We start from the raw sequence: 26,897 nt of genomic DNA on the forward strand, positions 1-26,897 counted from the left end.
CCATTGGTTTCCTTTAGCAAAATAAGACAAAACAAAATACCTCAGTGTTTGAAAAGAATCCTTTGAAGTTTTTAAGGTTTTACCATTTATTTAGGGAAACTGTTAACATTTGTATTCTCATAATGAAAATGTACATTTATCCATCCGCATAAAACATCACATGTACAGTACATCAAAATAAATACATCATCTGGTTGGTTTGCTGAGCTTGTACCAGAAGACCAATAAGTTAACTACAGCTACACTATTTACGCTGCTAGTCCAGACCCAGCAATACTGAGGCCAGTCTGTTACAGTCCATCAATTGAACTACATGTGAGAGAAATATAACAACAGTACTGCAAATCCTGTGTCAGACTGGGTAACAAATAAAAGAAAGCACTGACCTTTACTTTTTTCTAAATATTGATTTCCAGTTTACGAAAAGACAGGACTTTTCATGACTCATGAATGTGAATATGAAATGGATATGTGAAATAAACCCACCTTTAGCATTCTATATGACATTTTAGAAGTTGTAATCCTTAAGATTTCAGTCCTGGGTAAGAACACTTGTGTTTACCATAGTAATAACAAATGGCGCTTTTACCAGACCATAGATGTATTAAGTAAGATCAGTGTTGCCATAAAATAATTTTTAATGCTAGTGAGCATCCTTAGCATGTTGTTTTCCTAAAGTGTATATGTACAACACAAAGACACAAATATCAGCTAACTAGCGTTAAGTAATAGACTGATTATATAGTATAACCTTACTGAAAATATCCACACTTATCAGATGAGCTGTACCATACAGCTCCATTGGGCACTGGGCACCAACATCTGAGGTACATCTGAAACAGGTTGTCACTATAAATTCTGTTTGAAAATGTTCATATTATTGTTTCTTATTCTGCAGAAGTTCTGTATCCATTAAGCTGGTGTGCTAGCATGATGTGATAAAAATGGATGCTAAAGTAAAGTGAAATTTTACCGTACTGTTAGCATACTTTTGGAGACCACTGTATACGAAGTCCTGAATCATAAACATACAAAGATGAAAAGAAAAAAGCAGAGAGACTTTATGGAAATAACATAAAAAATGCTTCTTGGAGTTTCTGCAGAATTCAGTCAAAGGCTGAATTTAACAGGAACTTACTAGAAAGCTAGCTTACAACTACACAACAGGTAAAAAAAAAAAAGTTTTTTGAAATGCTGTTTTTATCCAGTTTCTGAAACGGCCCGTGTCTATACAAACAAACCTGCATATCACAATGACCATTCATGTACACTGATCATACGTGCGCTGAGGTAAATTTTTACTGAAAATAGCACACAAGTGCTAATCAGTCAAAGTTGCTTAAACACAGATAGGAATTAATCGTAAAGTAAATGCAATGGTAATGTTAGAATTATCCATATCCTGAGGAAGCATGGCAATGGGAAAAGAGTACCAACAGAAGAAGAATGAAAGACATACTTGTGTGATTTCAAATATATAAGTAGTCTCTAGGTGGCAGCCATATGTGCTTCATTGTTTCACAGTCACAAGTCTCAGTTTTTAAAACTGGAGTCTTCAAACTGAAACTAGCTCAACAGTGTTTCAGAGTATAAACATTAAGCTTAATCTGGTACAGAAAAGGAACTTATAAATACATTAGAGATGTTTTTCACATTAACTGTTCTTCTGCAGTGAGAGGAACACAGAACAAAACTGCTAACCTGTATAAACCAGCTCTTTATATTTACATAACAAGGTGGATCCTTTGCAGATTTTCTGGAAATTTCTCAACATTTAAGTGGATATTTGATTAATGATACAGCACTCTGCTGTGCATACTTGTGAATCTTGATTTCTGTGAATATCTTCTTTGTGTAAAGACAATTTGAGTGCTGCCTGGAACTGGTAATTAATTTATAGAGATTACAGAATTTGAGACTATTCAAAGACTACTGCAGAAAAGAAAATCATGATAAATAGTTTCAAAAATCTGTTAAATCTTAAGGATTATAACTTCACCTCTTAAGACTTTTACAGTCAAGAAAAATATACTAAAAAGTGCTTTGATACCCACATTTCTCTCATTTCCTATCCCTCCCTCCTTCATTTCCCACAATAGCCATTTTCTCACATGAACTTCAGACAATTTCACAAGAACCTAACTGGAATATTTTCCATATTTTCCTTATATGTAATACACAACAAGAAATACTTCAGAGGAATTTGTTTTTCTGGAAAATGATTCATGTGTTTTAGGTGAGAAAGTTGCTTGTATAGAGTGTGCATTAGGCAGCACATATGACACACACTCATGCAATTACTTGCACTAGTGGGTGCACTAGCCCTGCTATCACACAGACTAGGCAGCTGGCAAGTTAATGGCTGCCTAATGTTCAATCCAATTCTCGGACCTCAGTTAGATATTATCTAGAAAAGTTAGGAACTGCAGTACATGTGTGAAAATGACCCATGTTTGATGTTCTCAGATGTTATTTGGGCCTTTTCCCCATTTCCTCTATCATTCAACCTCTCCCAGACTGGTAGACTGGTCAGTTGCTGACTATCAATTGTCTTTCTTCTTTTTGGTTCAAGTAACCTCTCATAATTCCCATAATGTCTACAAAAGCTGTCACATCAGAGAAGGAGAGAACAGGATCCATCAATGCAGAAGGGGCTGGACATCATTATTTGTATTTACATCGCCTCCTCCTGGGTGGAGAAGCGAGAGAGGAGAGTGTGAAGAGTTAGGTCAGGGCGGTCAGTCTTGTCACGCTTCACAAATATCTTTTGAGAAGATTCTCATATCGATACTTCATACTCTCGAGTGTCCTGCTGTAATTGAAATGAGAATTATTAAATCAAAGGAATGGACACATTGAATGTACTCCTGCAGCTTTTACCCCACACTTGAGGTATTTGTTGTTGCAATTTTGGCAGTATCTAAATAAAATTCAATTCAATTCATTTGAACTTAACTGAATAGAACTTACTCCTCCTGTTTCATAGAGCGGGTTGTCAAACTCTGTCTCCACAGTGATTTGTCGGTAAGGGTGAGGGTAGATAAGAGGCAGCCTTAAGTTGGAGTTATATCTGCACCTAATATACATAATGAGGAAAAAACAGACACAAAAAAACACAAATTCAGAGTTTTAGTACCTGTTCCTTCACAATGGCTCAGCGCCAGTGTGCGACTGCCAAAGACTTTGCTTCTAGTTTTCTAAGAAACAAATATGTTGCATTACTTTTGAGGTCTAGATTATGTGAAAGACCCCTAACTTTTTGCTACAGTTATAGCAGTAAGTGAGTTAAAAGGTGACACCAATGGGGTTCTGACCAAGAGCCTGCATAGTATGAGCTGTGGCCCAGACTGTGCTAATCAAACAAATGTTATCAAGACAATAACAGTCAGAAACAATTAAGGTCTCACCCTTGTATATAAATCTCATGGTCTAGGATCTTACCGAGTGACATAGACGTACACTCCTCCCAGCAGCACAGACAGCAACAGAATGAGGATGAAAATGGCCAGTGCTATGTTTCCTCCATCCAAAGGGGAACCTGCAGTCGCTTCTGCAACTGACAGACAAAACATGAATAAAACAAGGTTTATTTAACCGCAGATCATTATCCAGAGAATACATAAATCTTCTAAAGGTTTCATTAGAGGTGGTTTAGCAAACATAGGTGGATGCTCTGTGAAATCACATGGATAAACACAGCTGGAGGTAGAAACAAAACATGGGAATGAAGTTGATGCAAATGCAGGGAGAGCACACAGACAGGTAAAGCTTTGTTGCCTGTGAGGTGGTTTGTTTTAGGGGTTTTTTTTGTAATTCTATAAAACAGACTGTGTAGGGTTTTAGCCCACAGCACATACTGTACACAGACACTCACCTTCCAAAGCATGGTTGCCAAAGCAGTCTTGGTTGGCTGCAAGACATCATTCTGTCAGTCAGTGCATATGAAAATTGACATAACTTTTTATGTTGAATTTGTTTACATAACGTTCTCTTGAATTGTATGTTTGCTAATGCCCACTCTTCCTATTGTTAAAATCGGTCAAGCTTTCTTTTCTTATGTATTCCAATTCAACCCTGTCTCACAGCAATTTGTGAAATAGGAGACTATGTAATATTTAATTGATCAGTTTTATTTAATCCATCAAAATTAATTCCATGGGATTATTTTTGTTTCAGTTTAGCAAAAGATTGAGGTTTGGGTTAAACAGAGCTATTAAGCAAGTAAGAGATGCTTGTTTTTTTTTTTTCAGAAAAGGTGACTCATGGAGCCTCAGTAATTTCCAGAATTTAGCAATACGCCCCAGCCAAACCATAATGCTGGTCCATTGTGAATATGGTATAACAAAATGATACTTGCACAATATTCAGTGACACAGCCAGCTATTTTTGTCATAAATGTCTATAAATAAAAATTCACAGAGCATATTAAAGATTTGTTTTTAGGCTTTGCAATTTTATGGAATGTTACCATTTATATTATGTGGCAGCTCAGGTGATGGTAAAAGCAGAGGGAAGGTGAAAGACCCAAAAGACGTTTTAAATATGCCTCCAGCTTTGAAAAATTGACCATATACAGTAAAAGAATCAAAAATAAATTATGAATTAAACTAAATATCACACTAATCAAATTAATCACTGTATTAGTACATATTAACTGCACAAATTCATAGTGACTAGTGACACTTTGTTTAACATGGACAACTAATTCATTACTCTAAAATAATCTGGGTAATAAAAAAAACACACACACACATTATCTCCTGCATTTACCTGTCCAAGCCTTTTTCTCTCTCCTAACTCTCTCTCTGAGCTTGGGAACCTTCAGGAGGATTCAGCCTGAAAATTCCCTGCAGTGAGACAGCACCCTGACCCTGACACTCATCTCCTTGAGTTTTCAGCACAACAGCAAAAACTATACAAGGATAACAGCATGGAAAAGACACGCAAAAACTTTGACATGGCCTTCATTTTCCTAGATTATTGGAGATTTACATAATGAATTAATAATAGTATATAGGCTATAGACATAGATACCCTAAGAGTCTTCATCAAGAACGGGGATGGGAATGTGGGGTACAACACTAGATGCCAACTTCAAGCCCATAGCACAAGTCACCATCAAGTGCAGGATCTACCAAGGACATACTGGCCCCACTGCTGTTCTGCATAGGCCTGAACCCCCTCAGTGAGATCTTTAACAAGACTGGCTATGAATACTGACTACAGAATGGAGCAATTGTCAGCTGCCTCCTCCACATGGATGACATCAAGCTGTATGCCAAGAGTGAAGAAGACATAAATTCACTGATCCATACCACCAGGAAATAAAGCAATGACATCGGAATGACGTCCGGACTGGAGAAGTGTAGTCGGATGATAACAAAGAGAAGGAAGGTAGTCAGAACTGAGGGGATCGAACTACCAGAAGGCAACATTGCAGACATAGAGGACAGCTACAAGTACCTTGGGATCCCACAGGCAAATGGGAACCATGAAGAGGCCGCTAGGAAAGCTGCAACCACCAAGTACCTGCAGAGGATCAGGGAAGTCCTGAGGATTCAGCTGAAAGGTAAGAACAAGATCTGGGCTATCAACACCTACGCCCTGCCCATGATCAGGTACTCTGTTGGGATAATAAGCTGGCCAGAGGAGGAGATAGAAGCCACTGACATCAAGACCAGGAAGCTCCTGACCATGGATTGAGGGTTTCACCCCAAGTCCAGCACCCTTAACCTGTATGCTAAGCGGAAGGAAGGAGCCAGGGGAAATCAGGAATACATCAGGAAGATAGCCCCAATCGACCACGTGCTGAGTGAATACCTCAGGCAGCAATAAACCCGAGGAAGTGGAGGAACCATCATGGCAGGACAGGCCCCTGTATGGTATGTACCACCAGCAGATAGAGGAGGTAGCTGACAGAAATCCTACCAGTGGCTGAACAAAGCCGGACTGAAAGACAGCACAGAGGCACTACTCATGGTAGCACAGGAACAAGCTTTGAGTACAAGATCCATAGAGGCTGCAGTCTATCATACCAGACAACACCCCATGTGCAGGCTGTGTAAAGATGCCCTTGAGACAATCCAGATCATAACAGTAGGCTGCAAGATGCTAGCTGGCAGGGCATACGTGGAATGCTATGCAGGACAACACCATAACCAAGTGGCCAGCATAATATACAGAAACAGGTTCCGACGTTAAAATAGGAGACTTCCAGAAACAGACGGATAAAATGGTGATGGCTAACCAACCAGACATACTGGTGGTAGACAAGCAGAGAAAGATGGCCGCAGTGATAGATGTAGCGATTCTGAATGACATGAGAAGCTGGAGAAGTACCAAGGGCTCAGAGAAGAGCTCAAGAAGATGTGGAGGGTGAAGGTGAAGGTGGTCCCAGTGGTAATCGGAACACTAGGTGTGGTGACTCCCAAGCTAGGCGAGTGGCTCCATCAGAACCCAGGAACAACATCAGAGATCTCGGTCCAGAAGAGCGCAGTCCTTGGAACAGCTAAGATACTGCGCAGGACCCTCAAGCTCCCAGGCCTCTGGTAAAGGACCCGAACTTGAAGGATAGACCGCCCACAGGGGCGAGAGGGGAATTATTTATTATATATATCCAGAGTGGATGTGTGTATATATATATATATATATATATATATATATATATATATATATATATATATATATATATATATATATATATATATTTTTTTTTTTTTTTTTTTTTTTTTTTTAAGCTTGTATGTATACTTCTGACTTCTGACAGTTCAAAGACATCATTAGAAACCCCATATTTCCATTACATTCATGTGCATGATGGGTGGATATAAACGTCTGATTGCAACTTTACAGGAGTTAGTGTTCTTGTGAATCAGAATAATCCAAAGCCTCTAAAAAATTTCTATAATAACGTATATTAAAATAAAATGTCCTTCAAAAATCTCACCCCTGCAGAGTGGAAGTGGGCCGCTCCAAAAAGAAGGATTTCCAAGGATGCATTTAATTGCAACCTCTCCTATGAGCTCGTAACCTTGGTAACAGACAAAGGTTAGGGACTCGCCAGGCAGGTAAAGTCTCTTGGACAGGATCTGGTAGCCGTTGTCAGGGAGACCGGGGTTTTCACAGGAAACAGAATCCTCAGCTAGATAAAAAGAAGAAAGAAAAAGAAACTGCATGGAACTCATTGAGTTTCTCAGCACAAATCAGAGGTTTCTGCGTCATAGCTCGACTGACAGGTTTTGACAAACCCTGGCTGAGGTGACATGACTCACGGATAATCTCCGCCTCCACCTCCAGGTGGCTGAGGGTTGATTGCTATGGTGCATTAGCATCACATTTACATATCAAACACTTCACCCAAACATTAATAACCCTGAAAACACACACACACACACGCAAATATCATGACTGCTGAGATAAAATGTGAGTGATGAAGCATCGTCTCTGGTATGCAGAGACGCTGTGATCTTTGTCAGCAGAGAAAAGAGAGAGCCAGGCCTTTTTTGCAAGAAATCACACAAACCCACTCATTTTGGACTAAAAAAAAAAAAAAGGAAAAGAGCCTCTTATCTTCAGTTAAGTGTCATATGTGACTCCCTATCCAGATGATAGGCTTGTGAAATTCTGATGCTAACATACTACTAGTAAACTACGGGACCCTTCAGCTCACCAGTTTGCTAAAATACATATCAGCAATTGCCAGTTGAGAACTGACTAACCTCCCATGTCTTCTTTTATGTCTGGAAACATTCTTTCAAATACCCACAGACACAGTGAGGCAGATGAGACGTCCACACAGGCGTTCCTGGCTCACGTCCATAGCATGTGATAGTGGCGCCGCCCTGTAGGATGAAGCCTGTGTTGCAGCTATACTGAATGGTTGTCCCCACTAGGAGTTTCGGGTCAGACAGGGTTCTGGTAGCATGCTCAACATGGCCAGGATCTGAACAGTACATGACTGAGAAAAAAGACAGCAGAGACTGTGATGAATGATAAGAGATATAATTTTATAAAAACAATAATACATTTTGATAAAAAATAAAATAAGCCCAGAGATGGACACTATTATATGCCCAAGAGCAGGTACAATCTACATGAATGTACTTGCTTTTTTTAATTCAAGGTAACTTGTTTGAGATCCAAAATGCACAAATATAGTTCCAAGCAGTAAAAGTTACATATTTAAAGTGGGGTTTTATCACTCTTAGGGTGTATATGTTCAAGCCTGAATCAAAAACAAATTCGTAAAGAATGGAAAATATTAATTTTACTCTTAAAATCTCAGGTTTTGCTGAAAGGATGGCAAAAATTCTGATAAGTCTATCCGTCTTGTATATCAGCACAGCAATGCAGAGGTCACCATAGTTGCAGCACAACAAGAAGTGTGTGAAGCTTGTTCTTACTGTGTGAGCTACATAAAGCTTTGATGGTCAGTAAAATTAAAAAGGTCCTTTACAAATACCAGCTCATTTGTAAGATTAAGAATGAACTAAGGGTATCCAGTAAATGTCCCCCCCCCCCCAAATTCCATACTGTGTCACTGAATTCCAAATTCCCCAAATTTTATACTGTTTAAAATGTCCTGTTAGAGCTAGAGCTCCTGGTATAGGCAAAAGCTGAAAAACAGAAGGGCCAATGTCATAGATGTTTGACACTACTGGGCCCTTTATTTGTATGGTCAGTTGATTCAAACACAGGACGTTCTTGCTGTGAGGCAGCAGTGCCAAGAAACGCATCACATTGTGCTAGTGCATCAGGTCCTGTGTCGCAATTGCAGAGCCTTCCACTATAGATGTTGCGGAGAGGGTGAATCATGTTGATTAAACCTTGGGTTCTTTGCAGAAATTAGTACTATAACAACTTCTGGTCCCATCCCACCACAAGACAATTTGACTTATAAAATCAGTCTGGCAAATTCCATCCATCCATCCATCTTCATCCGCTTTATCCGAGGCCGGGTCGCGGGGGCAGCAGCCTAAGCAAAGAGGCCCAGACCTCCCTCTCCCCAGCCACCTCCTCCAGCTTATCCGGGGGAATACCAAGGCGTTCCCAGGCCAGCCGAAAGATATAATCTCTCCAGCGTGTCCTGGGTCTGCCCCGGGGCCTCCTCCCGGTGGGACATGCCTGGAACACCTCACCCAGGAGGCGCCCAGGGGGCATCCTTGTCAGATGCCCGAACCACCACAGCTGGCTCCTTTCGATGTGGAGCAGCAGCTGCTCTACTCTGAGCCCCTCCCGGATGGCCGAACTTCTCACCCTATCTCTAAGGGAGAGGCCAGCCACCCTTCGGAGGAAGCTCATTTCTGCCGCTTGTATCCGCGATCTCGTTCTTTCGGTCACTACCCACAGCTCGTGGCCATAGGTGAGGGTAGGGACGTAGATCGACCGGTAAATTGAGAGCTTCGCTTTTACACTCAGCTCCCTCTTCACCACGACGGACCGGTGCAGCGTCCGCATTACTGCAGCTGCAGCCCCAATCCGTCTGTCGATCTCCGGCTCCCTTCTCCCATCACTCGCGAACAAGACCCCGAGATACTTGAACTCCTCCACTTGGGGCAGGAACTCATCCCCGACCCGGAGTGGGCACTCCACCCTTTTCCGGCTGAGAACCATGGCCTCAGATTTGGAGGTGCTGATCCTCATTCCCGCTGCTTCACACTCGGCTGCGAACCGTTCCAGTGCGAGCTGGAGGCCCGTCTGGCAAATTATAGTACAAATTTATTTGTACTATAATACACACTATGTTACCAAATGTATTCACTCAGCCCTCCAAATCATTGAACACAGGTCTTCCAGTAACTTCCATTGCCACAGGTGTATAAAATGAGGCATCTAGACAAACAGACTGCTTCGACAAACATTTGTGAAAGACTGGGTCCCTCTCATGAGCTCAGTGAATTCCAGTGTGGTACCATGACAGGATTTCAGCTGTGAAATGAGTGCGGTCGTGAAATTTAATGCTACTAAATATTCCACAGTCAATTGTACCCATTCACAGAAGCACTTTTTCTAACTGTTAAGTGCTTACTGTCTAACATTCAAGCACATTCACACTCCGATGGATGCAACAGAGAGCAACAAGGTTAGTTAGTAGCTGACCTGCTCTACCACCTGAGCTACAGCCACCCCAATGGTGTTGGCGGTATTATAGCAAAGTGTAAGCAGTTAGGAATTACAACAACTCAACCATGAAGTGGTAGGTCACATAAAATTACAGTGCGGTAAGTGGATGCTGAAGTGCATAGTGTGCAGAGGTAACCAATTTTCTGCAGATTCAACATCTACAGACCTCCAAACTTCATGTGGTCTTCAGATAAGGTCAAGAACAGTGCTCAGAGAGCTTCACTGAATGGTCATGGTCAAGCAGCTGCATCCAAGCCTTACATCAAGTGGATTCAAGATTCAAGATTCTTTATTTGTCACATGCATAGTCATATGAGTACAACACACAGTGAAATGTGTCCTGAACTCCTCATTTGACTGTGCAAGACATTATAGACAATAAGTAAATTAAATAAATAAAAATATCTGGAAATTTTAAATTAAAAATCTTAAAATGTACATGCAACGGAATGTGCATGTACAAAGTGTTTTGTGCCATATTAGCACAGCAATGTATTGATAGCACGTAGAGTAAACAAGTGGCCGAAGTAATATAAACAGAGTAATTCAACAGAGTGACGAGCATGATCAGTGTAGAAGCCTGTGATGTAATAATGAATCAGATGTGATATGAAATATGACCGTGAAAATTCTGGCATGGGACAAGAACATGATGTATGGTCCTGTTTCATTCACTTAGGGATGCCATAAGGGTAGTGGGGGCATGTTCAGATTTAGGACTTGGACGACCTGAGGATAGAAGCTCCTCTTGAGTCTCTCTGTTGCCCCGATTGTGCGGAAACTTCTGCCTGATTGCAGAAGTTGAAACAGTTTGTTACTGGGATGGGACGAGTCCTTTAATATCTGCTGCTCTGGACCAACATCTCCTGGTGTAAATGTCCTGTAGGGAGGGAGAATAGACCTGCAGCAGTGTTCTGCTGCACCAATCACTCTCTGAAGAGCTTTTCAGTCCTGAACACAGCTATTCCTATACCAGGATGTGATGTTCTATGTGAGGATGCTCTCCACAGTGCCTGAATAGAAAGTCCTGAGGATCACTGGAGAGACCCCGACTTCCTCAGTTGTTGGAAATGGTACAGGCACTGCCTAGCCTTTTTGGACTCGACCTTAACGTGAGCAGACCATGTCGGGTCTGAGGAGATGTGGACATTGAGATACTTGAAGGACAACACCCTCTCCACTAGAGCACCGTTAATGATAAGGGGCCTGTAGACTCGGTGTTTACTCCTTCCTAAGTCCACCACCAGCTCCTTGGTTTGCAAGACAAGAAGGTGGCTGTCCTGACACCACAATGCCAGGTTCGTCACCTTGTCCATGTAGGCCACCTCATCGTTGTTGGAGATGAGGCACAACACCACTGCGTCATCAGCGAACTTCACAATGGTATTGGAGCCATGAGTGGCCACACAGTCAGAAGTATAGAGGGAATACAGCAGCGGCGAGATGGTGGTGATGCTGTCAGAGACACACCTACCCTGTCTCACCGCATGAGATCTCATTGAGGAAGTCCAACACCCATGCAGATAGACGATTGTTGAGTTCTACATGCAAATGGAATGCAAAGTGTCAGTTGCAGTGGTGTAAGGCACACCGCTACTGGACCCTAGAGCAGTGGAAAGGCCTTCTCTGGAGCAACAACTTACACTTCTTCATCTGGCAATCTGATGGATGAGTATGGGTTTGGCAGTTGCCAGGAGAGGGGTACTTCTCTGGCTACACTGTGCAAAGTGTATAGTTTGGTAGAGGGGGACCATAGTGTGGAGTTGTTTTTAAGTAGTTGGGCTCAGCCCTTTAGTTCCAGCTTACCAAGACATTTTGGACAATTTCATGCGCATGCACATGATAATATTGATGAATCACACTGATAAATGAGGCCCATGGCAGTAGATGAATGGCCAATTTGTCAACAACTATATTAAAAATTCCTCCTGTAGGGACCAAGGAAATACCTAAAATTAATTAATTCCATGAAGAACAGATAAAGGTTATTGTACAAACAAATAAAACAAGCAGAACTCACTTTTTTCACAGAATGGGGGTTGTGAGCTCCAGGAAAGATCCAGAAGACAGGTGAGAGTCTCTCGCCCCACCAGGTCATAACCAGGATCGCACTGGTAGGTTATACAAGCCCCTCGCACAAGTGCAACATGGGATGTTGTCTTCCAGCCATTATGGATCTCAGGCAGATCTGGACAAGAGTCGTTTCGAGACACCTCTGACAAGAGTATGAAAGAAAAGACATTCTGATTAATGGCTTCATTATTACGATGCCAATATATATTGTTCAGGCTTAGTTCAGGTAGCTGCAAGTCAAAAAAAACAAGTCAAGACAACAGCACAGCTGATTTCCATGTAAATAGTGAATATTTTTGTATTACTATCTAAAATAACACACATTCGTACTCTGATGGATGCATTGGAGAGCGACTAATATCTTGCCCAAGGATATTTGGCATGCAGACTAGAGGGAGCCAGAGATCAAACCACCAACCTTCCGATCAGTAGATGATCTGCTCTACCTCCTGAGCTACAGCCACCCCAATATGATAGAATGTGATGGAAGTATGGATTTCCTCAGTGATGGACTGTCTTCAAATATCAACTCTCCAGTACATTCACTCTGGCACAGACACCTTGCTACTAAAGCTGCTGATGAAAAGACAGAGTTTAAATTCAGATTTCCACTGAAGGGGTCCTCAACAAAATTATTAAAAGCTCTCAGGTAATTGTCTTGGCTGTGTTGATGTACCATCAGTCATAATTTTGGGGGGCTGCTTCAAAGTAACAGAATGCATTTAAATTAACACATTCTCATGTGAATCTCTGCTGCTGGCTTACTCCAGCAGATTCTGGACACTTAAAGTCATACCTTTGAGTTAAAACAATACAAATGGCTGACTTTGTGCTCCCTCAAAGAGCTCTAATGAAACAAAAAACAAATACAACACTGTGCATAAAAGACGAACATAGCCAGCTTAGACAACACATCGTGAAGCCTCAATGTTAGCACTTTGCATTAGCATCGTGCAGCCCCGCGCACGGGGCGATCCGCGCTTACTCGCTAATGGAGATTTGCTGCATTAATGCAGTTATTGTGTTAACATCATTTTAACGAGATTAACACTGACAGCACAAAGTTTAAGTAAAGTTTATTCCCGGACCACTTTGCCTGCCCCCCCCCCCCCCCCCCCCCCCCCCCCCAAAAAAAAGCTGTTCAAACTATTTTGCAATGACTCTCACTTTTGTTTTTTTTGGTGAAGAAGCAAACACATTTAGGGTATTTAGGTATTTGTTATGTTGTTATCTGATGCTAGCAAGATTGATTACCAAGTTGCGTTCAAAAACAGTGCAGATACAACATATCATCAAAGTAATAAAATGCAAGAACTTCTATCAATTGGCACTTCTCATTGATGTTGTTTTTTTGGTCTCAGGGTATGCCACTGTTTTGCTGTCTCACAATATTTCACTGCTTTCAAATTCATACATTACAGTAACTAATTTTCTCCTAATATTTTTACTTTCCTATATAAGATTTTTACTTTAATCAATCAAAAAATACTAAAATTCTTAACAAAATTGTTAATAATTAAATACTATCACACTATGTTAAGAAAATCCAAACATATGTGTTACGTATAGACATCTAATGAAGTTACTCAGGTGGGCCTTCACCCTTTTTTTCCACCTGAAGGTAGGGTAATGAGCCAAAGTAGTACTTAGTCTTCCCTCATTGAAGGACATGAAGAAGAAGAAGAAGAAGAAGAAGAAGAAGAAAAATCCATAGAAATATCATATTTTTGATTTATTAGGTCAGTGAGCTTGTGACAGCGGTGTTAAAGGATAGTTGCTGACCAAGTGCAAACCATGAAGCCCTTGGGAAGTATTGAGTGTGTGTAGGATTAACACTAGAACAAGGGTTTAGTTTTAGCCTAGCACCTCTTCCTGCTTATAAAAATTAAATTCCTTTATTATAATAATAATGATAATAATGGATTGGATTTATATAGCGCTTTTCAAGGCACCCAAAGCACTTTACAATGCCACTATTCATTCACTCTCGCATTCACACACATATTATCACTATATTAGGCATTGTACAGCGAAATTGGAGCAGAGCTAGCATGCATACATTCTTACATGCTTTCACTCAGCATTCCACAGAATAAAATAACAATATAATAAAATTGAGAGTATAATAAAATAAAATAGTAAATGTAAAAGTATAAATACACACAAATACAGTTCTACGAAACACAATGAAAGGATATTGCACTTGTCAAAGAAGGATATTGCACTTATGTCTTTTTACGCATTGCATGTTCCCTATGACAACACCACCAAACACTTTTTTTGAAGTACTTTTTCAACACTATACTGAAAATTAAATATATTTATTAATATCTGTTAATATAATCTTATATGTGGAAAAGAAATGAATATACCTTAAACTTGGATTATGTCTAGACTATGTCTATGACTGATTCTATAGAAGTCTATGATCTGACTGACGATCTGTGTTTTGTGAGTTCACGTTCTTAGCCGATGTTTCACATCATCCCATAAAGAATGTGATGTTCATTTAATAAATTTTACCTTCATTTGGAATAAGAAAGACAATACACTAGAACCTTTTCTAGGCATTTTTTTTAAAATGTTTACAATTTTTTAAAATTATTTTAGTATTAGAGTATTTTCCAGGTCATTGCTGATTGTTGACAGTATATAGCACTGATACCAACTGTTACTCCTACTTATTACCACTTAATATACTATCATTGTTCTGGATCGTCATACCAGTATTTTGAGTTTCCTGTGTTTTGTTGATTGTTTTTATTTTGACGATGATATTCAAGTCTCACTAGTCAATCGTGAGTTTATTCTTTCCAAGTTCTTGAGTTCCCTTGTATTCACAGTTTAGTTTCTTGTTAGGTTACTCTTGTGTCTTGGTCTCTCCCCTGTGTTGCCTGTATGTGACTGTCAAGTCATTGGTGTTTAAATCTTTTTCCGTCCATGTCCCTTGCACTCCTCCATGTTTCTCGTTCCCTCCTTCTGTGTTTCTCTCTTTCCCTGAGTCCCTCGCCCTCTCAATCCATGCCTTAGTCGTGTCTGCTTTCATCTCCCTTACTTGTTCCATGTTCCCCTCCTCGTGGTTCATCCATTGTCTCTCCAGTGTGTCATATGTTTTCCTGTCTGTCTTTCCTCTGTTCTTTTGTCAACTGTAAGTGTCCTTGTCTGGATCTCAGTCTGTGTGCCAGTTCCTGTTTTATTTTGATGGTCACTTGTATCATGTCCTTTGTGCTCAGTTTGCTTTCCCTGTTTTGTTATTTTTAATTTGTTCCTGCTGTGCTCCCATTTTCCTTGTCACCACTCTTTGTATATATTGTCTCAGTCATCCCTTGCCCCATTTGCAAGTCTCTGCTCAACTCAATAAATCAAAAACAATCAATAAAACATAATTGATTTGAATTGTTTAAGTCATTTGAAAAACTGCTCATATAAAAAATAGTGATTAGTGTAGCTTTAAAGAGGCTGCATTGAAAATTTGGCTATGGCACATCTGTAACATGGTGAGAAGCCCTCAGACATCATGAATTAATTACACAGAATGAGATTCAGCAAGATCAATGCATTCATCATCATTGAGTAGTTTTGTTTTTTTTTTTAAACAAATTGATTTGATCTTGGATTGGATCATCTGATCTTTCCAGCATTAAAGTGTGCAGTTCAAACCTTCCTGCTATGTTAAGTCTTGGGCAGATCTGCCTTAAGTAAAAAAAAAAACAAGTAAAGATGAGAGGACAGAAAATAGAAGATGAAAAATAAAGTGGGCAGCTTGAGAATGGACAGAACGGAAATTAATTAGAAAAGTAAATTAAAGTTAAAAACTATTTAAATGATAATTCCAGTGTCTTTTTATTTTGTGTTCTGATTGTCAGTGATAACCAAAATTTAAAACAAGTATGCCTTAGCGCTTAATGCTTCTGACTTCCCTTCTGTGGGCTTAAGCTGACAACCCAGTGTTTTCTGCCACAACCTTTAAACTTTTAAAAGAATAACAGACAATAAATTATGCACAGTGTAAACTCTACAAATTCAATCCCTGCAGATCAGAAAACCAGTCCATATCAGCTGTTCCGTCAACTGATACCCTTCAGTGCACCTTGTTGACAGATATAATATCGGATACATGTTTGTTATCATTCATGCCTAGTTTATTCTCTGCCCAGAGCCATAATAACAAACCCTGACAAATAAAATTATCAATATCTTTATAATCTCCAAGCGGCAAATTGTTGGTGATTGATAGAGATATCTTGATGTATCCTCGATCATCCAGGTGAGGAAATCCAAAAAAGTTGATTCCATTCATCTGGACGTAGCATTTTCAGTGGGAGAAACGTTTCATCACTCATCCAAGTGACTTCTTCCGTCTCAGCTAACTGCAGGTTTCCCCGACCTTTTAAACAGTAAATTTGCACAATGACTGAAAGTAGCACTGCTGGCGAATAATGGGCTGTGAGGTCAGTTTCTTCATTAATATGCAAATTGTCATGAACAATGATCAACAGCCAGTGATCAGTGATCAGAGATCATTGATCAATGACCATTGATCGGGCCTCTGGGCAGCAAAAATTCTCCAGAAGGCACAGAACCAGATCCTCAATGAATAGCTGAGACAAATACATTTTTACCATCGATGTGAAATCTAAAGAGAAGCGGATCTGATAGTGTCTTACAATGCTTCTAGAGAGTATTCTTCGAAAGGTGTTTAAATTAACTGAAAAGGCTCGTCTAGCACAGCATGAAAAGTCTAAGACCATGAAAAAAAACTGAGTTTGACTTATTTTTTGTGCGTCAGAAACCAAACAAAAACATGGAGAGTGCCCTCAGTAGCTAGAAGAAATGCCACTCCGAGGATGAGGACAAGTGGGTGTAAAATTTGTCTGACAGGCAATTCACCCAAACAGAGAAAAAGAAAAACATTATCATCCTTCCAGCAGACAAGGGTAGTTGTTTTGCTAAACCAGAAAGACTATCGTGAGACAATTTCACACAGCTCTGTGACAAAAATACTTAAAATGAAACCCAGGGGAAGCTACACCAAGTCTGTATGGTTTACCTAAGATACATAAACAGGGTGTACATTTAAGACCAATTGTCTGTATGATCAGCTCAGTCACCTATAATATCTCAAAGTTTCTGGCTTTGATCCTCAACCCATTGATAGGCAGCTCTGAACACCACATCCAGAACACCTTGGATTTTGTTGAGAAGGTGAGAGATGTCATTATGGAGGCAGATGAAAGTTCGTAAGAGATTGCAGGATGAACCCCAATCTCAGCAACACAACAAAACTTCCATACTTCCAAACTTCCATGTGTGTGTATATATACATATATACATATGTATATATATATATATATATATATATATATATATATATATATATAATTAGACTCTTGGGAATATACTTCCACCCCTCTTGTAAAGGGGGTATAATTTAGAATTTAAAATTAATATTAGCATTGTATTGTCTTGTTTATTTTTCTAACATGCTCACTATGACTAAGAGACCTCTGCACAAGAATTCCAATCTGCCTTGACTGCTGGTTTTATGGACAAATGGCAAATAAAGAACCTTGAACTCTCAGCACTGACCAAAGGTGTTTGCTCTTTAAACTGTTTTCATTCCCCATATTTCACATCCAAGAGTCAGTACTACAGGCAAAAACATAGGTGTGCCATGCGTTTCCCAGTTTTACCCATTGTGGCCAACTTGTACATGGAAGAAGTGGAAAAGAAGGCTCTGTTATCCTTGCCGTGGAACACCACCAAGTCATTGGCTCAGGTATGTGGATGACACATGGGTAAGAATCAACTCTCCGGACATACCACAATTCACTGATCACATTAACTGAGTGGACCAACACATCAAGTTCACCAGGGAGGATATGAAAAACGACAACACATATGAATCACTATTTAAGGTTTAACTCTCATCATCCAGTGGAACACAAACTGGGTGTCATCAGGACACTACAACAGAGAGCGAACACGATCCCCACAGATACAGCGGCCAGGGAAGCAGAAGAACATCATATTAAGAAGGCCCTGAGTAAATGTGGTTATTCAAACTGGGCATTAATCAAAGCTGAGAAGGTGCCTAAAGAAAGCTCCAGGCAATCCAGCAGAGAAGAAGGACAATTGCTACCTATGTGGTGAACTGTGTGGTAAGCTGTGTGGCAGGCTAAGTTAGGACCCAAACGCAGGACTCTCAGATGGAAAACTTAACTCAAAGCAGCAGCTTTATTTGCTAGGAAAAATTAACTAAAAAACAAAAAACATGAATACTAAAGAAAAAAAACAAACATAAACTAGAACTAAGACACTCCTGACTGGCCACTAATGACTGGACATTCCACTAACGTGGAAAATGCGACAACAAATAGAGGTAGACTGAAGGATTAAATACACAGACAATGGGGAAGCAAAACTGAATACGTTTTACGCAGAACAAGGACCGTCAAAATAAAACTGGAAGCACGACAAATATGAAAAATGTCACGGCTGGCGGAGTGAGCCGTGTGGTGTGGAGGAAAGGGAGGACCCAAAATGCAGCAGTGACTGATGATACGAGTGAAGTTTATTTACAAAGTGACAATGGCAGAAACAGGCAGTGAGGCATGACAAAACAACTGAAGAAACCTAAACTGGGAGAACTAAATGACAAACCTGAGACCATACAAAAGGGGTGCGGGGCAGAGAGACGCAGAGACAGGAACACCATAGAACGCAGAGATACACGGAAGAATGCAGTGATACATGGATGAACGCAGACGAGCCGACAACGAACACAGACCGACACCCACTAAATATACACACACACAAGGTAATCAGGTAATCACACACAGGAGGGAAGAACAGCTGAACCTAATACACCTGGGGACCGGAGGAGACAAGCTGAACACAATAACAACAGACACAGACCTTCAGAACAGAACAGGAAATCCAGAACACGAGCCTTCAAAATAAAACAGGAAACAGACTGATGTACAACACAACACGGGGACATGAACAGAGCACCAAGGACAGACACAGGTAGGACTGACAATACACCAAACTTCAGGTTAACCCTAACTAATACAGATCAGAAAAAACGCAAAACGCTGGGTCAACGACCCAGGACCATGACAAAAAAGCAGACAAAGACACACAAGCTTAACTCCAAGAATGGGGTGTTGTGGAAGTTTTCCATTAAATAGAGCATGCAGACAAGTGGTGAGCGGTAGCTAACATTCTTTAATCACAAACAAAGAACAGAAAACCAAGCTTGGTGGAGAGCCTGCATGATCATGGGGCAGACGGTCAGCAGAGTCTCACCCTGAGCCTAGCATGGCTCTCAGTTAAATATCTTCTTCAGGAACAAAAGGCAGTACACAGCTGTTTCACACCTTAAGGTTCACGCTCCCTTGCTACCTCCCAGAGTCCTCAAAGAGACAAAAGATTCTTCCTGTGGAGTTGTCTGCATCCCCCAACTTCCTTACCAGACCTCCACCATCTGTCTAACTGTATGAGTGTGAGACATGCTAAAATCCAGTGGCACCAAGGCATTATACAATAAAATAATGTCATTAATACATAAATAAAAGAAATTCCTATACAGGGGAGAGAAACAAACAGGGGGACATTCTAACTGGAGAGACGAGAGGGAACATGAAACACGGAGACACAGGGAAGACATCGAGACAGAACCCTAAAGACTATAAACTATAGATAAGCACAAAACCCATAAAGAGAACAAAAACCATGAATGACATTGAATATTAACAAAAACTCAAATACACATGAACTCTGGGTCACCAGACCCAGGACCATGACAGCCTAAGCGAAAACCCTTACTGATCCTGGTCCTCTGGTATTCATGGCCATTGATCATTGTCATTGATTAATGATATTTGAGTACTGGTTGTTGATCAGTGGCCATAACAATTTGCATATTAATGAAGGAACTGACCTCACAGCCCATTGTTCACCGGAAGTACTAATTCAAGTCATTGTGCAAATGTACTGTTTTAAAGGTTGGAGAAACCTGCAGTCAGCTGAGACTGAACCCACATAGCAAAATTGGTATGGCCCAGATCTGGCCCACACAGTGTGCTTACACATGGCCCACATACCAGAAAGAATGACGGCCCCTTGGTGGCCCAGATCTGGTTTGCCAAAGGTGGCCCACACATTGGCCAGCACAAGGCCAGTTGCAGACACACTGGTGGTCCTTTGCTGGCCCATGTGTGGATTACCTCTGGCAAACCTGGTCTGGGCCATCAAAGGGCCGTCATTCTTTCCGGTATGTGGGCCATGTATAAGTCGTGTGCAGCCACGGGCCAGTTGCAGACACAATGCTGGCCCAGAACAGTTTCAGCTCTGGCCCCAGATGTCAGCCTAATGTGTACCTTAATTAAACCATGTAATAATAACATGTGCATAGTAGTACAAAAGGAACATGACCAAACTCTGTTCAGCCAGTGAATGGACTGATTCTTACTGTATATAGCGTTTTTCAACTCTCCCAGATTACTCAAAGTGCTTCATACCAGCGGTCCCCAACCTTTTTTGTGCCACGGACCGGTTTATGCCCGACAATATTTTCACGGACCGGCCTTTAAGGTGTTGCGGATAAATACAACAAAATAAAACTCGTACCGGTACCGAAAAAAGGAAGATGTATTCATAACGCACGTGAAAAGACCCAGGAAAACAGAGTTAACGATCAAACTATAACAAAATAACACTGAAAACCAATAAAAACCATACATTTTACACCTGAACCTCAACTCGTGCGGCCCGGTACTGGTCCGAGGCCCGGGGGACCGCTGCTTTATACATCATGCCACATTCAACAAATCACACACTTTCTCTTAGCTGAGTGCTTCCTAACTACATTCATACACATTCTGCTCTACCGCCTGAGCTACAGCCACCCACTGGCAAAGGTGAGTAAACCCTCACTAGATTTGGATAAAGTGTACACTCACAAACCTGTCAAAATCTGCATTTGAAACGTTGGCTACCATAGCAGTATAGTATTGCAACATGGCATTTGGGTCTTCTAACTAAAATAGAAGACCCAAATGCAGAAGAGAATGGATGGATGGATGGATAAGTAGATTTTAAGATTCTTTTTCACAGCTTATACTCTTTTTTTAACACTTAAAGCAAAAATAGACCTGTAACGGTTATTGTCACCTATATAGTTGATAATAAAGCCTTCCCCCTTGCCGAAGACAAGCCCCGCCGGGTCAGAATGGAAGGTCACAGTCAGATCAGGGGTCGTTGAGGAAAGCTTGAAGGGGCTGCTGCCTCCAACATAGCGTCCCAGAATACGAGTTGTGACCTCATCTCCATCGGTGATCGTCAGCATGTCACTGTCACTGATGTTGAGTCTGAAGACAAGGAGGAAGGGAAAGAAATACTGCAGTACAGCTAATGATATCAGTTCAAGATGAGTTATAATGATTCAGAACACATTTGTATAAACAGCTGACTGTGTGGGAGACAAAATGACATCAAAGTCTAAATGCTGCATTCATTCACAGGAGTATGTAAGCATGACTGCAATGTTTTTGCCCAAGACACGTTTGATTGATCACACCACAGTGGCTTTGAAAAGATGTAGTTTGCAAGATTTTGAATACTGAAATATCTGAAAATATTATATGGCATACCAAAACAAGTGTAGCTGGAACAAAGCTGCCAGAGAGTTTAATTAAACTTGTCCATTCCCTTTTTATATAATTGAAAATTGTATAATAACTTAATTTAAATAAAACAATAGTAAAGCCTTACTTAAGTTGAGTTATTTACTTTAAAATTAATTTCACAATAGTGCTTTTGGACTGTTGGTGAGTTACAGATATTCCTTTTATTCGAGCAGGTATCAACTCATTGTTAATATCAATACTTATATACAAATTAAAAGGAGTAGTTTCTGGTTTTTGAGTGGATGTTTTTTTGTCAACAGTTACATGACCAAACTGAAACCGCTCACATTTCTGTGTGTTAGAACATGAAGTGAAAACTAAACATTGATTATCTTAAGCTGCATCCACCCTGGAAACAGTTCACTCACTGCACAGCACTTTGATGTTGATGGCTGCTCACTTGCATCCAGGCTTTAGTTGCCTAGGTGATTCACTAGTGTATTTACTACCAGGTCATATGTCAATCAACATTATTCTTCCCTCTCATAGAGGGAATCTTCGAAGTTGAGAAAAGTTAGCTTGGGTCTCTCCCACCTCATGTTGCCAGCAGTTATTTTGCCTGTAGTCGCTTGAAATCACTGAATGCTACTTTGTGCGGCCTGTGGTTAACACATCGCTGCAAATCACTTCCAATGTGCACACAGTTTCACCTTACACTGTAAAATCATGTACAATATATACTTTTTTACTTGTTTTTCCCAAGTTATTGTTAGCCGTAGGAAAAATCTTAATTTGGCCAAGCTTGTGCACACAAACAATGAATTTGTTTTGGTTCACTTTGCTGACTTCATGAAAAAAAAAAGAAATGCTTTGTTGAATAGGCAGTATAAATAACAGTTTACTCTCTGTTTTAAGTGAAGTTAACTTAAAGCAATCAAGTAACAACAAAGAAAACATTTACATTAATTCACGAGTAGGAGGAAGCAGTACACTAAACTGTGATTGGTCTGCCAAAAAGAAGAGTTTCCACTTGGGTACAAGTATGTCCAGTAGCTCACTTCAAATCTAAACCACTGGCTTAACAGCATCAGAGAGCAGGATTATTACCATTTTGGAGGATCATGTTCTCTTTTGAAACAGTTAAAAAAAAACTTGTAATCAGTGTGTTTAAATTTGTTTCTCAGTGAAGCTGACAGCATTTAATGTTTGTTAAAGTTAACTTGCTGTTACTAAATTACTTAGTTAACAGTTGCTGCACAGTTAGACTGTTAACAGATTACTTTTCTGGGTAGATGTCATGGGGCTGGATTTGGCAGAAAAGACTAGCTGTTCTTACCACTGTCCATATTTGACCTATTTTTGCAGAAAATAGAAAGTCAGAAAGTTTAAAGCTTGCTTTCTGCTTCCCTGAAGTTGACAGAATTCGGTGTGGCAGAGGGTCTATACTACGAAGCAGGATTTTGGATTTAAAATGTTTTTTCTTTATTTTTATGACTAGTTACATTGTAGATTCTTACTGAAGGCATTGAAACTTTAATGAACATATGAAACTTTGTAGTGAACAAAAAACTGTGAAATAATTCCGCCTCCCTGGGAAGTCTATGCCAGGGTGCTGGAAAAAAGAGTTCGTCCGCTAGCCGAACCTCGGATACAGGAGGAACAATGCGGTTTTCGTCCTGGTCGCGGAACACTGGACCAGCTCTTTATCCTCTCCAGGATACTTGAGGGTGCATGGGAGTTTGCCCAACCAGTCTACATGTGTTTTGTGGACTTGGAGAAGGCATTCGACCGTGTCCCTCGGGGTGTCCTGTGGGAGGTGTTGCGGGAATATGGGGTGTCTGGCCCATTGCTACGGGCCATTCGATCCCTATACAACCGTTGCAAGAGCTTGGTTCGCATTGCGGGAATAAGTCGGACTCGTTCCCGGTGGGTGATGGGCTCCGCCAGGGCTGCCCTTTGTCTCCGGTTCTGTTCATAATTTTTATGGACAGAATTTCTAGGCGCAGCCAAGTGGCGGAGGGCTTTCGCTTTGGTGGCCTCAGAATCTCATCTCTGATTTTTGCAGATGATGTGGTTCTGTTGGCTTCATCGGGTGAGGGCCTCCAGCTCGCACTGGAACAGTTCGCAGCCGAGTGTGAAGCAGCGGGAATGAGGATCAGCACCTCCAAATCTGAGGCCATGGTTCTCAGCCGGAAAAGGGTGGAGTGCCCACTCCGGGTCGGGGATGAGTTCCTGCCCCAAGTGGAGGAGTTCAAGTACCTCGGGGTTTTGTTAGTGAGTGATGGGAGAAGGGAGCCGGAGATCGACAGACAGATTGGTGCTGCGGCCGCAGTGATGCGGACGCTGCACTGGTCCGTCGTGGTGAAGAGGGAGCTGAGTGTAAAAGCGAAGCTCTCAATTTACCGGTCGATCTACGTCCCTACCCTCACCTATGGCCACGAGCTGTGGGTAGTGACCGAAAGAACGAGATCGCGGATACAAGCGGCAGAAATGAGCTTCCTCCGAAGGGTGGCTGGCCTCTCCCTTAGAGATAGGCTAAGGGCTCAGAGTAGAGCCGCTGCTCCTCCACATCGAAAGGAGCCAGCTGAGGTGGTTCGGGCATCTGACAAGGATGCCTCCTGGGCGCCTCCTGGGGTTGGTGTTCCAGGCATGTCCCACCGGGAGGAGGCCCCGGGGCAGACCCAGGACACGCTGGAGAGATTATATCTCTCGGCTGGCCTGGGAATGCCTTGGTGTTCCCCCGGATAAGCTGGAGGAGGTGGCTGGGGAGAGGGAGGCCTGGGCTTCTCTGCTTAGGCTGCTGCCCCCGCGACCAGGCCCCGGATAAAGCGGATGAAGATGGATGGATAATTCAAAACCTGTTTTATATTTTAGATTCTTCAAAATAGCCACCCTTTGCTTTGATTGCTGCTTTGTACACTCTTGGCATTCTCTCGATGGCCCGCATGAGGTATTCACCTGAAATACCTCACCATTTTTCAAAAGTCAACAGTCTTGAAATAGTGCTGAGCACTTACTGGCCCCTTTGCCTTCACTCTGTGGTCCATCTCGTCCTAAACCATCTCGATTGGGTTTAGGTCAGGTGACTGTGGAGGCCAGGCCATCTGACGCAATCACTGTCCTTCTTGGTCAGTTAGCCCTTACACTGCCTGGAGGTGTATTTTGGGTCACTGTCTTGTTAAAATTAAATGACGTTCCAACTAAATGCAAACCAGATGGGATGGCATGTTGCTGCAGGATGCTGTGGTAGACATCCTGTTTCAGTGTGCCTTCAATTTTGAATAAATCCTTCTCCATGCTTCACAGTGGGAACCATGCACATAGAGACAATCCATTCACCTTTTCTGCACTGCACAAAGACATCACGGGTGGAACCAAAGATCTCAAATCTGGACTCATTAGACTCTTCTAATGTCCATTCTTTGTGTTTCTATGAGCACATATATCTCTTCTGCTTTTTGCTTTTCCTTAGTAGTAGTTTCTTAGCAGCTGTTTGACCAAAAAGGCTGTTTTACACAGTCTCCTCTGAACAGTTGATGTAGAGATCTGTCTGCTGCTGGAACTCCCTGTTGCATTTATCTGGGCTCTAATCTGAGGTGCTGTTAACTTGCCTTTTCTGGGGTGATGACGCAGATAAATTTATGCTCAGCAGCAGAGGTGACCTCTCTTCACCATACCGTACCTGGCTTCCCACTGTGACAATTTCCTACTGATGTATACAGCTGGACAGTTGACACCCCTTTACCTGCTGGGACAAAATGGCCCCCGGCCCTCTGTTCAAAGTGTCCGTCTGCAGAATAAAAGGTAGGGAGAAGTTAGGAGTGTAGAGCAGGGGTTCCCCACAGACAGCTTTCTTTACCTGCACCCTTTCAGGTGAGATCAGTCAAGGGTTGGTCAGGCCCGCCAAGCCTGGCATGAACTGGAGGTAGTAACCAGCCAGCCCCAAGGACCCCCTCACCCCTTTTATGGTCTTGGGACAGAAATCGACAGCTGCTGTTTCATCCATCTGTGGATGCACCTGCCTTCATCCAAAGAAAACCTCAAATACTGTACCTCCCTTTGTCCAACCACACACTTCTTCGTGTTGGCCATGAGCCCTGCCCTGGAATGTGGCTGGGAACAAGCCAAACAGAAGTGGTAAAAACCGTACAGAGTGGAGAAGGCCATTTTTTTCTTTGAACTCTGCAGACAAGGGTATCTGCCAGAAGCCCTTGGTTAAACCTAGTGCTCACTCCACTGTTCATGGTCGAGGAGCTCATCGACCTGGGGCATTGGTTAGGCATCATCCTGTGACACCTCATTTACCTTTCAGTAGTCGGCACAGAACTGTACAGAGTAGTCCTGTATTGATTGTCTGTTATATGTAGCACCATGGTCTTGGAGGAACGCTGTCTTGTTTCACTGTGTACTGTACCACTGCACATGTTTAAAATGACAATAAAGCCACTTGACTTGACTTGAGAACCAATTTTTCTTCTCCACAAGAAGTAATTAACTTTGATATAGAAGAAGGGAGCAATACAAGTACTTTATCTCCTGGTGAAAGATGCCTGAGTTTGTCCCCTCTGTTGTACAGATGCTCCTAACATTCCTGGGCCTGGAGAAAATTTCCCCTGTATTTAACTTGCAGCAGATGTTCGTGGAGGTCCCCATGCACACACCTAACCTCCACCCTCTCTGCTTCCAAAAAAGTTAAAGAAAAAAGTTGGGTTTGGTTGCGTCAAACTTTGGAAGAGAGCAGAACTCCAAAAGTTGATTCTGTTCATCTGGACGTAGCGTTTTGTGGGAGTAACATTTCGTCACTCATCCAAGTGACTTCTTCAGTCTCAGCTGACTGCAGGTTTCCCCATCCTTATAAACAGTACATTTGCATTATTAAGATTAAGGAACTGACCTCCCAGCCCATTGTTCCTTCAGTGGGCTGGTTTCAGTCATTATGCACATGTACTGTATGCACAAAACGCTACGTCCAGATGAACAGAATCAACTTTTGGGGATTTACTTACCTGGATGATTGAGCATGTATCAAGACGAAGAGAGCAGAAGTTGTAATGTGCATGAGTGTGTATG

General features: G+C 41.6%; 1 protein-coding gene across 1 annotated transcript in view; it reads right to left on the reverse strand.

Moving 5' to 3' along the window:
• Nucleotides 1-1,298: 1,298 nt before the first annotated feature.
• The window catches only part of sez6l (seizure related 6 homolog (mouse)-like), a 108,232-nt gene continuing 82,633 nt past the window's right edge, over nucleotides 1,299-26,897 (reverse strand). Inside the window, exons 10-17 of the mRNA XM_080869478.1 lie at nucleotides 21,373-21,569; nucleotides 12,143-12,337; nucleotides 7,766-7,957; nucleotides 6,947-7,141; nucleotides 3,875-3,910; nucleotides 3,442-3,556; nucleotides 2,971-3,076; nucleotides 1,299-2,689 (exon numbers count right to left, since the gene is read on the reverse strand). Of these exons, the coding sequence (XP_080725604.1) occupies nucleotides 2,675-2,689; nucleotides 2,971-3,076; nucleotides 3,442-3,556; nucleotides 3,875-3,910; nucleotides 6,947-7,141; nucleotides 7,766-7,957; nucleotides 12,143-12,337; nucleotides 21,373-21,569 (1,051 nt within the window). The 3' untranslated portion in view covers nucleotides 1,299-2,674. The remainder of the gene's footprint in view (nucleotides 2,690-2,970; nucleotides 3,077-3,441; nucleotides 3,557-3,874; nucleotides 3,911-6,946; nucleotides 7,142-7,765; nucleotides 7,958-12,142; nucleotides 12,338-21,372; nucleotides 21,570-26,897) is intronic.

This window comes from Rhamphochromis sp. 'chilingali', assembly GCF_963969265.1.
Source record: "Rhamphochromis sp. 'chilingali' genome assembly, chromosome: 2".
Taxonomy (NCBI): Eukaryota; Metazoa; Chordata; class Actinopteri; order Cichliformes; family Cichlidae; genus Rhamphochromis; species Rhamphochromis sp. 'chilingali'.